Below are 15,624 nucleotides of genomic sequence, written 5' to 3' on the forward strand. Positions count from 1 at the left end.
GCGAAAACGCCATGTGTAAAAATATACCCTCAGAGGGAGACCGCTGCATGCCACAAAGTTTGTAATTTAACCCTTTTACTGTTGTCATTTTAGCTGCAGTTTATGTTCAGACGGCCAGAATTTTTCTTTTTGCTTTTCCAATTTCCACTTTTTTATTTTTACAACGACGCAGGTGTATGAGAACTTGTTTTTGGCAGTGGTAGTTTTTTTAGGCGTCATTTTCTGATACACATACTGTAAGTAAGGACTTCATTTATATTATGTTTTATTATGGGGAAATTCATTATAAATAATTTGTTCATAGTATTGTACGGGTTGCTACGATTAAAGTAGTTTTCCCATAATCGATATTCATCACGTGTCCACAGGATAGGTGATAAATAACGAGAACGGGCTTATCTGGCGGGCCCTGTGCACCCCATATCAGTAATGTGCATGCTTGGCCATCGCTCCATTCATTTTCTATGGGGCCATTTCTGGCAGCCCCATAGAAAGTGAATTTAGCGGTAGCGCGCCATTCATATCGGGCGCATAGGGATGGCCAGGTAAGCCCTTCTCAGGATGGTGTGGGTCCCAGCGATCGGGCCCCCACTGATCAGATATTTATTACTTATCCCATGGTTAGGGGATAAATATCGATTATCGGAAAACCCCTTTAACCCTTTAGTGACCAGCCTATTTTGGGTCTTAGTGGCGGAGGGATTTTTTTCAGTTTTTTTGATCATCGCATTTCAAAAGCCATAACTTTTTATATTTCCATAGACGTGGTCGTGTGAGGGCTTGTTTTTTGCGGAACAAGTTGTATTTTTAATGGCATCATGTTGGGGTACCATTAATTTACGTTTTAATCTTACGTTTTCTTAACCTTTTTGGGGGGTAAGGGAAATGAAACCGTAATTTAAATTTCACCATTCTTTTTTGCGTCTTAAATTTATGCCACTTACGGTGTGGTATACATAACAGAATAACTTTATAAGGTACATATAGTTTATTGATTAACTTTCACTGACCTTTTTTTGGAAGTAATTGGAAAAAACCTGAAATTGTGCCGTATTTTGCGTCACAAATTCACGCCACTTACTATGCGGTATAAATAACATAATAGCTTTATAAGGTACATACAGTTTTATTGATTCATTTTCACAAACTTTTTTTGGAAGAAATGGAAAAAAACCTGACATTTTGAAGTCCCCTTTGCGTCTTAAATTTACGCCTTTTACCATGTGATATAAATAACATAATAACTTTATTCTGCGTGTCGTTACCATGATGGCAATATCAAATTTATATTCTTTTTTTTTATTCTTAACTACTTTTGCACAATAAAAACACTTTCTTTTAAAAGTGTTCTTTTTGTGTTGCCAAATTTAAAGAGCCGTAACTTTTTTATTTTTACACCAATGTAGCTGTATGAGGACTTATTTTATGCGGGACGACTTGCAGTTTTTATTTCTACCATTTTGGGTTACACACACGATTTTTGCATTTTTTTGTAAAGCAGGATGAACAGAAACAGCAATTCTGTCATTGTTTTTATAAAAAAAATTACGGCGTTCACTAGGCGGGTTAAATAACGTAACAGTTTTATAGTTTGGGTCGTTATGGACACGGTAATACCAATTATGTGTATCTGTTTTAATCTTTCTTGTTTTTTTCATAATAAAGCGTTTTGTAAAAAGGTGGGTTTTTCATTTTTATTTATTTTTACTTGGAATTTTCCATTTATTTATTAGTAACTTTATAAAACAATTTTTTGACTTTTTTTTTGTCCCACTATGTGACTTCACTCTGCGATGTATTATTCCTTTGTTAGGTCCCCGGCTGCTATGGAAACCATTGGCACCTGCGATCATGTCAAGGCGGGGCACATGTGGTGACAGAGGGAGCACCCCTCCCTCTAAAACCACATAGATGCTTCAGTCGTTGGCAGCGGCATCTAAGGGGTTAAATGGGCGAGGTCAGAGGTAACTTTGATCCCTCCCGTTAAAGCAGGAGCCCGGCTTGACACCGGTTTTAGGCAGCTCAACACCCGCTCTGGCAGGCACATGCTGGGTTTATGACACCGCACTGTGAAAAGGTGGTGCTGTGGCATGAGAGCCCTTAATGGGAAGTGATTAGGAAGTTAATGTCTACGTTACAGTATTGTTTGTAATGTTTATTCATGTGATGGACACACAGGTGCTGGGATAGTTAGAAGACACAGCTCAGATACATATACTGCGACTGTATGGATCCCAGCAACTGTGTGTCCATCACATGACCTGGTAATGATCCCAGCACCTGTGTGTCCATCACACGACCTGGTAATGATCCCAGCACCTGTGTGTTCATCACATGACCTGGTAATGATCCCAGCACCTGTGTGTCCATCACACGACCTGGTAATGATCCCAGCACCTGTGTGTTCATCACATGACCTGGTAATGATCCCAGCACCTGTGTGTCCATCACACGACCTGGTAATGATCCCAGCACCTGTGTGTCCATCACATGACCTGGTATTGATCCCAGCACCTGTGTGTCCATCACACGACCTGGTATTGATCCCAGCACCTGTGTGTCCATCACATGACCTGGTAATGATCCCAGCATCTGTGTGTCCATCACATGACCTGGTAATGATCCCAGCATCTGTGTGTCCATCACATGACCTGGTAATGATCCCAGCACCTGTGTGTCCATCACATGACCTGGTATTGATCCCAGCCCCTGTGTGTCCATCACATGACCTGGTAATGATCCCAGCATCTGTGAGTCCATCAAATGACCTGGTAATGATCCCAGCACCTGTATGTGCATCACATGACCTGGTAATGATCCCAGCACCTGTGTGTCCATCACATGACCTGGTAATGATCCTAGCACCTGTGTGTGCATCACATGACCTGGTAATGATCCCAGCACCTGTGTGTGCATCACATGACCTGGTAATGATCCCAGCACCTGTCTGTGCATCACATGACCTGGTAATGATCCCAGCACCTGTGTGTGCATCACATGACCTGGTAATGATCCCAGCAACTGTGTGTCCATCACATGACCTGGTAATGATCCCAGCACCTGTGTGTCCATCACATGACCTGGTAATGATCCCAGCACCTGTGTGTCCATCACACGACCTGGTAATGATCCCAGCACCTGTGTGTCCATCACATGACCTGGTATTGATCCCAGCACCTGTGTGTCCATCACACGACCTGGTATTGATCCCAGCACCTGTGTGTCCATCACATGACCTGGTAATGATCCCAGCATCTGTGTGTCCATCACATGACCTGGTAATGATCCCAGCACCTGTGTGTGCATCACATGACCTGGTAATGATCCCAGCACCTGTGTGTCCATCACATGACCTGGTAATGATCCCAGCACCTGTGTGTGTATCACATGACCTGGTAATGATCCCAGCACCTGTGTGTGCATCACATGACCTGGTAATGATCCCAGCACCTGTGTGTGCATCACATGACCTGGTAATGATCCCAGCACCTGTGTGTCCATCACATGACCTGGTATTGATCCCAGCACCTGTGTGTCCATCACACGACCTGGTAATGATCCCAGCACCTGTATGTCCATCACATGACCTGGTAATGATCCCAGCATCTGTGTGTCCATCACATGACCTGGTAATGATCCCAGCACCTGTGTGTCCATCACATGACCTGGTATTGATCCCAGCACCTGTGTGTCCATCACACGACCTGGTAATGATCCCAGCACCTGTATGTCCATCACATGACCTGGTAATGATCCCAGCACCTGTGTGTCCATCACATGACCATGGACAGAATTTTATTCACTGAAAGTAAACAATGAAGGTTCTCGCTGAATAACAACAAGTAGAAAATGGAAAGCCATGAGGAATTAAAACGGAAAGTATATTGGAGAATTGTATCAGTTTAATTATACAAAAAATAACATTAATTTGCTGAAACTGGAAAACCCCTTTCAGGCGTAGAGAATATACACATTGGAGGCAGTTTGTCTTAAAACTGACCAGTGAGATTCTGTTCACGGCTTCAGCTGGACCGGCTAATGGGGCATTACATAATGCCCTTTGGTAATGGGATGGGTGAGTCCTAACAGTCTTAAAGGACATGTCTCATTTAGACAACCTCTTCTCATTGGTCCTCAGGGGCCCTTGGTTTTGCTGCAGCGAACCCCACAATCAGCTAACAGCTTCAATTAAAAAAAGAAGAAGGTGCCCATTAAATAAAAATGAGTTGAGGCCCTCAGTACCAAGTCAACCAAAGATTTCCCAAAATGAATGATCAGCTGAGAAATAAGGGCTCTTTCAGACGAGCGTGTATCACGTCCGGGTGACGGCAGTTAAAACAACGGCCTTCACACAGACTCATGTATTTCAATGGGGCCCTTCACACATCTGTTGTTTCAACGGAGTGTGTGAAGGGTCCGATAAAATATAGAACATGTCCTATTTTGCTGCGTGTCACACATCTCTCCATAGACTCTAGTTTATGGGGGATCTGTGAAAACGCGTCCCCCACGGGTGCACCTTGGACGTGAAAAAAAAGGCAATTTTTCACGTCCGAGGTTGCCGACGCTCGTCTGAATGTATCCTAAGAGAGATAATGATCTGAAGAGCTTGGACGTCTCCAAGGATGGTCTTCACTGCTCATATGCCTCCAGCTATGTTTGTGAGGTCTTGCCGGCATCACCTAAGGTTTGAGGATGGGTTGATGCCTCAACAACTCTTGGTGCCATTAAGATATCTGTGCCCGCATATTTAGCAGCAGGTGACCATTACACCTCTGAATAAAGGTTACTTATGACTTGCATTTCAAGTTCTTGTCTTTCTTCTATCCTGCAGGGGTTAATTCATTGTCTGCATCTTTAAGCCAGAATCCAGTGTCTACGATCCAATTAGTTGGTCAAACGATAGAAATTTCTTGTTTTGTCAAGGGAGAATCCATGGAAAAACTGGGACTTTACTGGTATAGAAAGACTGAGAAGAAAGGAGACTTGGAGTTTATTTTAAGTGCTACAAGTCAAATAGGAAAATATTCCTACGGCACCAACATCCCCGAGAATAAGTTTATAATGACAAGAGTCCCGTTACAGAGTTATTTTACCCTGAAGATAACGAACCTGGATCATTCCGACAATGGCGTCTACTACTGTATGGCAGGAACAGCACTGAAGTACACATTTGGAGATGGGACAAAACTAAATGTGGGTGAGTGAGTCTTCTATAGTGGTGAGGCCCACACAGATTAGACTTCTGGTGTACCATTTTAATAGCCTTCACCAAACACTAGAGGTGTATTGGTAGATTCAATAGCAACCGCGACTTCTCAGCCTCCAGACAAAGGGGGCCCCTCTGTCACCCCATCACCCCTCCATGATGGTTGTTATAGGAGCTTGGGGGCCTAATAAAGGTCTGCCATGTTTCTCTTTCTGTTAAGCTCTACATTGCAATACATAAGTGTATCTAAAGGTCACTTGTTCATGTCCCCTAGTGGGACTAAAAAAAATATAATAACTTAAACAAAAGTTTTTAATGATATACAAAAAAATTTTAAAAAAACAAAACCCCAAAGAACATAAGTGGTATCATCACGTCCCTAAAAATCAAAGCTTTTATAATATAACGTTATTTAACGGTATAGAAAAAAAAAATGGAATAACAAGTGATCAAAAAGTTGCATGTACCCCAAAATGGTACCAATTAAAACTACAGATTGTCCAGCAAAAAATAAGCCCTCACACAGCCCCATCATCGAAAAATTAAGAACGTTATTGTTATACACTATTTTTTTTTTTAACAAACTAGTTTTATTTTGTAAAAGTAGTAAAGGATAAAGCCATATATATATAAATCTGGTATAGTTAGAATCGTTTTCACTAGGAGAATAAAGTTAACATGCCGTTTTTAGAGCACGGTGAACGGTGTGAAAACAAAAGCCAAAAAACGATGGCAGAATTGCCATTTTTTTTCCATTCCACAAACAAATTTTTAAAGTTTCCCAGTACATTATATGGTACGTGAAATGGTGCCAATAGAGTCAGGATCTCACACACACACGCCGTTTTGATGCACTTTTCGTGGCAGGTTTTGGCTATGTTTTTTATTTCCAAACTCAGAAGTCGACACAAAAGTAAATAGATGCATCAACCTTTTCTGTATATATATTTATTTCCTTTTGGATCCACTTCTAAATTTGGCTAAAAAAAACGGCGCCAAAAACTGTGTGTGTGATCCTGGCCTTAAAACTACAGCTCGTCGCTGGGAAAAAAGGCCTCATCAGTTTTTGTCTACGGAAAAATAAAAAAGGTAAGGCTTTTAGAAGGTGGGGAGGAAAAAACGAAGATGAAAAACTAAAAATGGCTGCAATGGGAAGGGGTTAAGCTGTTGATAAGTTCATTGTGAGCGCCAATGGGGACAGGGATGACAATCTTTGTACAGCGCTGCAGAATATATTGGGGCTATACAAAGGAAAAATAAATAAGCATTAGCAGTAGAAAGCTTCAGTCTGACGAGCTCAGTGCTCGTTTGTTACATTTCTGCCTGGCTGTGGTCGCCATATTTACGCTGCATTTTGTTTTATCCTGCAGTTGATTCTCTGCCTACAACTGTGAAGCCAACTACACAGAAGCCACCATGTAAATGCAAGAAACAGAAAACATCAAAGCCGACTCCTCCAGGTCAGTGATACTAAGTGAATACACAGGGCATATCCTTGTCTTCAATTTTACCTTTTCTTAGGCGGTGTACAGAGAGGCACCTACCAGGAGGCAGTAAAAATGGCAGACCTTGGATACTTTAAAGAGGTCTGTTTTAGTAAATATTTTTATTCCTCACTTTTCTTACAACTCTGAGTTTTCTGTTCCTCTGTTATTCCTCCTAGAAATGTATGAATAAATTGTCAACTGGGTGTTATGATTTCCCTTATCAAAGTAGCATGTCCCTGTACACTCTGAGGCCTCATTTACACGAGCGTAATATACGCGGGTGCTTTTCCCGCGTGTCGTACGCACCTATATTACTCTATGGGGCAGTGCAGACAATGCGTGAATTTTGCGCAGCGCGAGTGCGTTGCGTAAAACTCACAACATGTTCTATAATCGTGCGTTTTTCGCGCATCACGCACCCATTGAAGTCAATGGGTGCGTGAGAACCACGCATGCCGCATGGAAGCACTTCCGTGCGAACTGCGTGATTCGCGCAAGAGCTGTCAAACTGAATGTAAACAGAAAAGCACCACGTGCTTTTCTGTTTACAAACATCTAAACGGAGTGTCTTAGAGATGAGCGAACCGAACTTCACCGGGTTCGGCCGAACTCGTTTTGACCGAACCCGGCAGGAGACAGTCACTGTCCAGGGTGCTGAAAGAGTTAAACTGGTTCAGCACCCTGGACAGTGACTTCCGATCCCAATATACGTGAATGTGTAAAAAAAAAAAAAAAGTTCTGACTTACCGATAACTCCCGGCTTCTTCCTCCAGTCTGACCTCCCGGGATGACAATTCAGTCCAAGTGACAGCTGCAGCCAATCACAAGCCAAGCACAGGCTGCAGCGGTCACATGGACTGCCGCGTCATCCAGGGAGGTGGGGCCAGATGTCAAGAGAGGCGCGTAACCAAGGACGCGTCACCAAGGACGCGTCACCAAGGCAACGGCCGGGAAGTTCTCGGTAAGTACGAACCTCTTTTTTTTTTAAACAGGTTACTCGATATGGTGATCGGAATTCACTGTCGAGGGTGCTGAAAGAGTTACTGCCGATCAGTTAACTCTTTCAGCACCCTGGACAGTGACTGACGTCGACTAGCCTCATCTCTATGATGGCGGCTGCGCAAAAATCACGCAGCCGCGCATCATACACTGATGACACACTGAGCTGTCAAGTGCCTTTTGCGCACACAAAACGCTGCATTTTTTTTGCGTGCGCAAAACGCACACGCTCGTGTAAATGAGGCCTGAGATTGTGAGCACTGATTGGACAGTCTCAATCCGTGTAGGGACACACCCTTAAGTGGCAACACCCAGTTGTCGATTTATTCATAAATTTCTAGGAGGAATAACAGAGGAACAGAATTCTAACAAAAGACGCTCCAGAATTTTTATTTTATGGGGAATTCAACTATTTACTAAAACAGTCATGTCATGAGCCGGGTAGGGGAAGTATGGAGCGGGCTCACTCGCGAGATAACGCTGTGCTGTCACATACACCCACATTAACTTTACTGAAGTGTTTTGAGAGTGAATAGACATCGCCTCCAGCCAGGATGCAATGTGTATTCACACTCCTGACACTTCGGTAAAGTATCTGTGGGACTTACCCACACAGCACAGCGTGATCTCGCGAGCTGTGCTGTGATTACAAATGGACATGAATGTAGAGAAGTGTATGACGCTGATTGGTCACTGATTGGTCAGCGTCATACACTTCTCTCCACAACGCCCAGTTGGTCAAAAGTTAAAAAACGCCCAGTTGTCTATTAAGAAACTAATTAGCATAAATCTAAAATTGTTCATAACGTGCTCAAAAATTATCGTTTTTCAAAATAAAAACCTCTGTTGTTATCTACATTACAGCGCCAATCACATTATGTAGGAGACAGGGCACTTATAATCTGGTGACAGAGCCTCTTTAAAGTTATCACGTCGTCATGTCATTTATAGGTCCCAAATTCTGTGTTAAATAATTTCTTAATATATCTTTATAGTGGTGGAAGCTCTGTTTTTCTGACACAGAGCTCCAAATCTCCTGCATAGACATAGATTAAAAACGACTAAAACTATTAACAATAACATGCAGCCACCACTAGAGAGCGCTTAAAAGCTTACTGCATATACATTATTTATTTATTTCAGTTACTTATATAGCGCCAACATATTACGCAGCGCTGTACAGAGGTCCTCTTTTTTACTGTCCCCATTGGAGCTCACAACCTAAATTCCCTATTGGTATGTTTTTGGGGTGTGGGAGGAAACCGGAGAACCCGGAGGAAACCCACGCAAACACAGGGAGAACATACAAACTCCATGCAGATGTTGTCCTTAGTTGGATTTGAACCCAGGACCCCAGCGCTATACATTGAACTCAATAATAACACAGTATACAGTAAGCTCCTCAGCTCCCTCCAGTGGTGGCTGCAGGAAGCCAGAATGTTATATTTTATGACCTTCGCACTATTACGTTGGATGTACATCATCCCAATATGGCACGGGCTAAAGAGCTGAGCCCACACCATACGTGGTGGGTGCCGGCTGTTTCAAGCAGCTAACACCTGCCTTCAACAGCCAGATCAGAGAGTAGTTAGACAGAGGGAAGGGGCTCTTTATGTCCCACAATCGTCCCCAAAATCGTGGTGTGCAGATCAGCTGCCATGACAGCCAGAGACCTATTAAAGCCTTCTGTGATCTATTTATTTAATAAAAATTGTAATAAAAAGTTAACATTTTTCACAAAATATTATGTAAGCAATGAAAAAAGTGAACATAATTGGTAAGTCCGAACTATTAAAATATCATGTTATTTAACCTGCCGGGTGAACGTTGTTTAAGCATTGCTGTTTTTTGGTCACCTCGCTTCCCCCAAAAAATGGAATAAAAAGTGATAAAAAGGTTGTATGTACCCCCAAAATGCTACCAATAAAAACGACCAAAAAACAAGCCCTCATCGACAGAAAAATGAAAAAGTTATTGGTCTCATTATATGACGACACAAACCATTTTTGACCACAAATTAATTTTATTTTGTAAAAGTAGTAAAAGATTAAAACAAATCCATATCTATTTGGTATCATCGGAATCGTACTGACTAGGAGAATACATTTAACATGTAATTTTTACAACACAGTGAACGCCGTGAAAATGAAACCCGAAAAAAATGGCAGAATTGCTGCTTTTTTCCATTCCAACCAACAAAATTTTTATATGGAAAAATGAAAAAAAATGATGGCTTTCACAATATCGCGACACAAAACAATTTTTTTTTTTTAACAAACAGTTTAAAAAGTAGTAAAGCATAGAACATAAAGAAACAATATAAGTTTGGTATCGCCGTAATGGTATTGACCTGCAGAGTAAATTAAACATGTACATTTTACCGCACAGTGAACGCTGTAAAAACGAAACACAAGAAACCATGGAGGAATCACAGTTTTTTGCCATTCCATTCTACATAGACTTTTTTCGTAGTTTCCCAGGACATTAAAAGGTGCCATTAAAAACTACAGCTAGTCCTGCAAAAAACAAGCCCTCATATGGCTATGTTGACGGAGAAATAAAAAGGGAATGTCTCTTGGAATGCAACAATGGAAAAAAAATAAAAAATTGTCTTCTATGTCCGAGTGATATGTGAAAATAAATTAATAAATAAATGGAAGGAATTATTAATATTTAGGAAACATGGATCATCTGCACTTTATCTCTTTTAACATGATCCCCGGTCGTTTTTATATTGTTTTTAGGTGTGAGATGCAATGCGGTGATTTGGGCGCCTCTGGCAGGATTGGCGCTCATGCTCCTGATAGGCTTATACTTACTTTCCTCCCATACATACCGTAAGTATCAATACCAAATGCAGAATATATATACATCCCAGATCACATACATCTATATACAGTACTGGCTCTTTAATAAGACCCCCACAGCTCGAAGCTCTTGGGCTCCAGTGCAAAAACGACACCTCCAACAAATATAATATATATAACAGTATATAGGAGCCATATACAGTCCACATAGGATACTATTTTCTCGTATGCCGCATTAAGTGTCTATGGGGCCCCCCAGAAGTAGGGCCTTGTTATTGCAGTCAGGGGACATGGCTAACCCTGATTCTCTGTGCCTTATCCATGTAGCACACCGAAGATACTCACATACCTGATCCTCCGAATTGCACATAACATCTAGTTTACATACAGAGATGGTAGTGTCCATGCGGAGGTCTTCTTAAAGGCGATGTAGACAATTGAAGATTATTTTTTTTTAATAAATCAATGTTTTGTTTCATTTTAAAAATCTTTTTTAATTGTTTTTTACTAAAAAAAAAAAAAAAGTCAACTTTTTGAAATACAACTTTTTTTGTGTCCTGAATACATACAAGCTGTATCTCGCCGTCAAAGCCGAATACGTCAGGTCAGCGGGATTGACGGCTCCAGTGAACGCTGGTCTTGCGTGTCCATGAACTTACATGCGGGACCAGCGCTCACCGAAGCCGTCAGTCCTGCAGACCTGATGGATTCCGCTCTGATGGTAAGATACAGCTTGTATGTATTCAGGACACAAAAAAAGTTGTATTTCAAAAAGTTTAACGTTTTTTTAAAAAATAAAAACACTTTAAAAATATGTTCAAAATAAAATAAAACATTAATTTATTTAAAAAAAAAAAAAGTATTCAGGATACATAGAAGTTGTATCTCAAAAAGTAAAAACTATTTTTTTTTTTTAATAAAAAGCAATTAAAGGATTGTTTAAAATGAAATAAAAAAAATTGTCTATAAAATTTTACATAGCCTTTAAATTAGAATATACCATGACTGGGGAATTCTTCATTGCAGTAGTTAGGGCTCACAGCTGGGGGGCGCTGTAGCACTGGTATCTAACAATTCATATAACACAAAGTGGTGTACAGTTTGGGCAGTATTATTAATATGCTGCGTTGTGTTTGTGAGACAATGTGTAATAACAGCTGTATTGTGTTATTCTGTGTTGCAGGCGTGTACAGGAGAACATACATGTACTTCAGAAAGTAGTAAGTGTGTTTGTGGCGACAACGTGTTGTGAACGAGATCTGATAACTGTGTAAAGAACCACATGAGACCACACAACAGCGACAACAAACACCTTGTATACAACCTGCTGCGTTATATGAGGAGCCTGATATCATCTACTCTCTGGTATCAGATACATGACAGGGTTCCCCAGGCACACAATACTCGTATTTCTCTACTCATGGAGAACAGCCAGGAATTAAAGGGATATTCATTTTCTTTTATTTATTCATGAATTAATTAATTTCTTTATAAACAAGAGAACCATAAAATGTTAAAATCTACATGAGTGTAAAATTCTGCTCATATACCTTACTTATACTGGTGGAGTAGACCCCGTGTCTCCACACAGCCGAGTGATAGGGCAGGTTCAGACGTGACGGAATTGCTATGGAATTCTCCAGCGTCCGTTTTTTTCATTTCTTTCTATACATTTTTAGGAAACTTAGTTGAGACGTTGCAGAAAATAACTGTGTGGAAATCAGGCTGCGGTGCAGAATTTTCGCTCCGCAGCATGCACTTTCCATTGCAGAGAAGAAGAGGAATTTCACTGCAGATTGCAGCTTTTGCAATGCAAAAACTGAAATCTGTGGCAAGTCCGCTGTGATATCTGCAACGTCTGAATTACCTGTCAAATATGCAAATGTTGGTGCAGATTCGTTGCGGAATTGACCCAAATCCCCAGAAAAACTCTGCCACGTCTGAACATGCCCTTATAGTCCATGGCTGTGTCCTGTTTAGTGCAACCCTAACACTAAACATGGCATCAGTGACATCATGTGATCATTGGCATTTATTTGAGAGTTTGCCCTTATTCACACGACAGGGTTTCCCGGCCGGGTGACGGCCGTTCATAAATCGGCCGTCACCCGGCTGCATTAGGAACAATAGACCCCTAATGGGGCTTTTCACACGACCGATTTTTTTGACGGCCCGGGAAACCTGGCCGTCAAAAAATGGGACATGCCCTATTTTCAGCCGTTTACCTGGCCGCCCGGCTCCCATAGAAGTCTATGGGGCCGGGTAATACACGGCCATCACCGGAATGTGAGTGACTACACTGTCCATATATGGACACAGCGACGTCACTCACTTCTGAAGCGGAATCCCCGACCCCGTGGCCGGGGATTCCGCTACAGGAGAAGTGAGTGACTACACTGTTCATATATGGACACAGTGACGTCACTCACTTCTGAAGCGGAATCCCGACCCTGTGGCAGAGAATTCCGCTACAGGAGAAGTGAGTGACTACACAGTCCATACATGGACAGAGTGACGTCACTCACTTCAGAAGCGGAATCCCCGACCCTGTGGCCGGGGATTCCTCTCCAGGAGAAGTCAGTGACTAAACTGTCCATATATGGACATTGAAGTCAGTGACTTCTCCTGGAAGGGAGGGGGGATGGGTGCAACCTACAGGGGGCTGTGTGGCATTACCTACAGGGGACTTGGTGGCATCACCTACAGGGGACTTGGTGGCATTACCTACAAGGGGCAGGGTGGCATTACCTACAGGGGATTTGGAGGCATTTCATACAGGGGGCTGGGTGGCATTACCTACAGCGGGCTGTGTGGCATTATCTACAGAGGGCTGTGTGTGGCAACAAATTTAAATGAAATTCATCCGATTTTAAAACGGACAGGGAAAATAACGGATGCAAAATGGGTCAAAATCGGCCGTTAAAAACGGCAACACGGAACGGAATCGGAACGAATGAAAAACGGATGCAAACCGGCTGACACTCGGACCCTGTCGTGTGAATGAGGCCATAAAAGACATAGAACATAGCATGTGATTGGGCCGCCTCAGGCGCCAGGGCGCTGGTGCTACTCCTACCATTGCACCGTCTATAACTAAACCCCTGGATACAAAAATCTGTCTTTACACCCCTAGAGCCATATTGATAGATAGATAGATAGATAGATAGATAGATAGATAGATAGATAGATAGATAGATAGATAGATAGATAGATAGATAGATAGATAGATAGATAGATAGATAGATAGATAGATAGATAGATAGATAGATCTTGTCCTAAAATATTATTTATAGAAAATCTTTTTATCAGAGTAATAAAAGTATCAGAAATATGTGTTTTACAAAATATTTACATTTCTTTTCTATGGAAGATAGATAATTCAGCAGCATGCACCGGAATCTTATACAGTTGTCACAAACATCCTGCATTAAAAAAACCTAAATCTGACATAATTACTTATTTCTAGATAGAAACGATATGTTGATGACCCCACATAGCCAGAACTCTGTATGTAGCATTAAAGATTCATGAAGATAACTGACAACGTATTTTGCTTCCTCTACTGCTCTATATTCTTTCCTAGAAGCTTTTTCTCAGAGGACATGCAGAATAAAGTAACCACATATATCGCTGGTACTCGCCACGTCTCATATATCTAATATGGGAGGGCCCTGCCCTGAACCCACAGATTTTACCAGAAAACAGCTCTTGTTCTTATGTTAAAGGATGGTCAGGAGTATAATAAGGAAGCTAATACACATCAACTAAACATCATCATCATAATCAGAGTTTTATACAAGGATATACATAGATATATATGAGATAAATGTTTGGAGGTGGATGACTAAAAAATTGCAACTAACTGTTGTGCTCAACAAACTGTACCCAAAACAGAGTGACATAGTGCCTATGTAATGGTGCCACCTTGCACACATTACCCACTATAATGCCCATGCACCCAGTTTTTTTCCAAATAGTATTGTCAACAATGCCGTCTCCACCACTACCCAGAAGTTCCATGTGAGCGGCCAATCAGCAACCACTTCCATGTCATTTCCTCTTTATTTGCTGCTCATCTCTGAGGAATCCCTCTGGCCTGGGCCAGTTCCAGGTTTACGTGGGCCCTTGGGCGACACAGACTTAGTAGGCCTCTTTGCAGGGGATCTCACGGCGGCAGTAAGAAGGCAGAAAACGTCACTTTGTGCCCCCATATAGACGTTGGGCCGTGTTTATGCCCCCATATAGAAGTTAGGCTCCCAGTTTGTACCCCCATAAATTTAGTGCCCTCTGTAGATAGTGCCACACAGCCCCCCTCCCTGGTAGTGTCACACAACTCCCCTACCAGGTAGTGCCACACAGCCCCGACCTCGCAAGTAGTGCCACAAAGCCCCCACCTCCCAGGTAGTGCCACACATCCCCCACCTCCCAGGTAGTGCCACACAGCCCCCTACTCCCAGGTAGTGCCACACAGCCCCCTCCTCCCAGGTAGTGCCACACAGCCTTCCTCCCTTGCAGTGCCACACAGCCCCCTCCCTGGTAGTGCCACACAACTACCCTACCTGTTAGTACCACACAGCCTCCCTCCCTGTAGGTAGCGCCTTTGGGGTTCCCTCTAGGAGTGGAATCCCCAGCCAGAGCATTGCCGATGCTCTGAGTGGGGATTCCACTTCAGGAGAACCCTCTGATGTCACTGTCCATAGTCCCGGGCAGAGCACTACTAGCACTCTGCCTGGGACTCCTGCTCTGCTCCTGACATCACTGTCCATATATGGATAGTGATGTCCAGACCAGAACTGAAGTCCCGGGCAGAGCGCTAGTAAAGGCTTTGCTCTGATACTCCAGCTCTGGGGAAGACCATGACATCATTGTCCATATACGGTTAGTGATGACAGGGGCAACCCCAGAGCAAAAGTCCCGGGCAGAGCACTACTAGCACTCTGCCTGGGACATTACTCTGCTCCTGACAACACTGTCCATATATGGACAGTGATGTCAGGGGCTTCCCCAAAGACGGAGTCCCGGAGCAGAGCCACTAGCGCTCTGCCTGGGTCTCCTTCCCTCCCTCTGACATCACTGTCCATATATGGAGAGTGACGTCAGGGGCTTCCCCAGAGACGGAGTC

General features: G+C 42.6%; 1 protein-coding gene across 1 annotated transcript; it reads left to right on the forward strand.

Annotated features, from left to right (window-relative positions):
- Positions 1 to 4,576: 4,576 nt before the first annotated feature.
- On the forward strand, positions 4,577 to 11,723 carry CD8B (CD8 subunit beta). The gene is made up of 5 exons (XM_075854957.1): positions 4,577 to 4,661; positions 4,835 to 5,200; positions 6,580 to 6,669; positions 10,440 to 10,532; positions 11,686 to 11,723. Exons 1-5 carry the CDS (start codon positions 4,577 to 4,579, stop codon positions 11,721 to 11,723), a joined length of 672 nt encoding a protein of 223 aa, XP_075711072.1.
- The last annotated feature ends 3,901 nt before the right edge of the window (positions 11,724 to 15,624 follow it).

The sequence above is a fragment of the Rhinoderma darwinii genome, chromosome 1, assembly GCF_050947455.1.
Source record: "Rhinoderma darwinii isolate aRhiDar2 chromosome 1, aRhiDar2.hap1, whole genome shotgun sequence".
Taxonomy (NCBI): Eukaryota; Metazoa; Chordata; class Amphibia; order Anura; family Rhinodermatidae; genus Rhinoderma; species Rhinoderma darwinii.

Coding starts and splice junctions, on each gene's coding strand:
- CD8B (XM_075854957.1), top strand. CDS start 4,577: ATGTATCCTAAGAGAGATAATGATCTGAAGAGCTTGGACGTCTCCAAG. Junction 5,201..6,579: donor TGGGACAAAACTAAATGTGG/GTGAGTGAGTCT, acceptor TTTATCCTGCAG/TTGATTCTCTGCCTACAACT. Junction 10,533..11,685: donor ACTTTCCTCCCATACATACC/GTAAGTATCAAT, acceptor TCTGTGTTGCAG/GCGTGTACAGGAGAACATAC.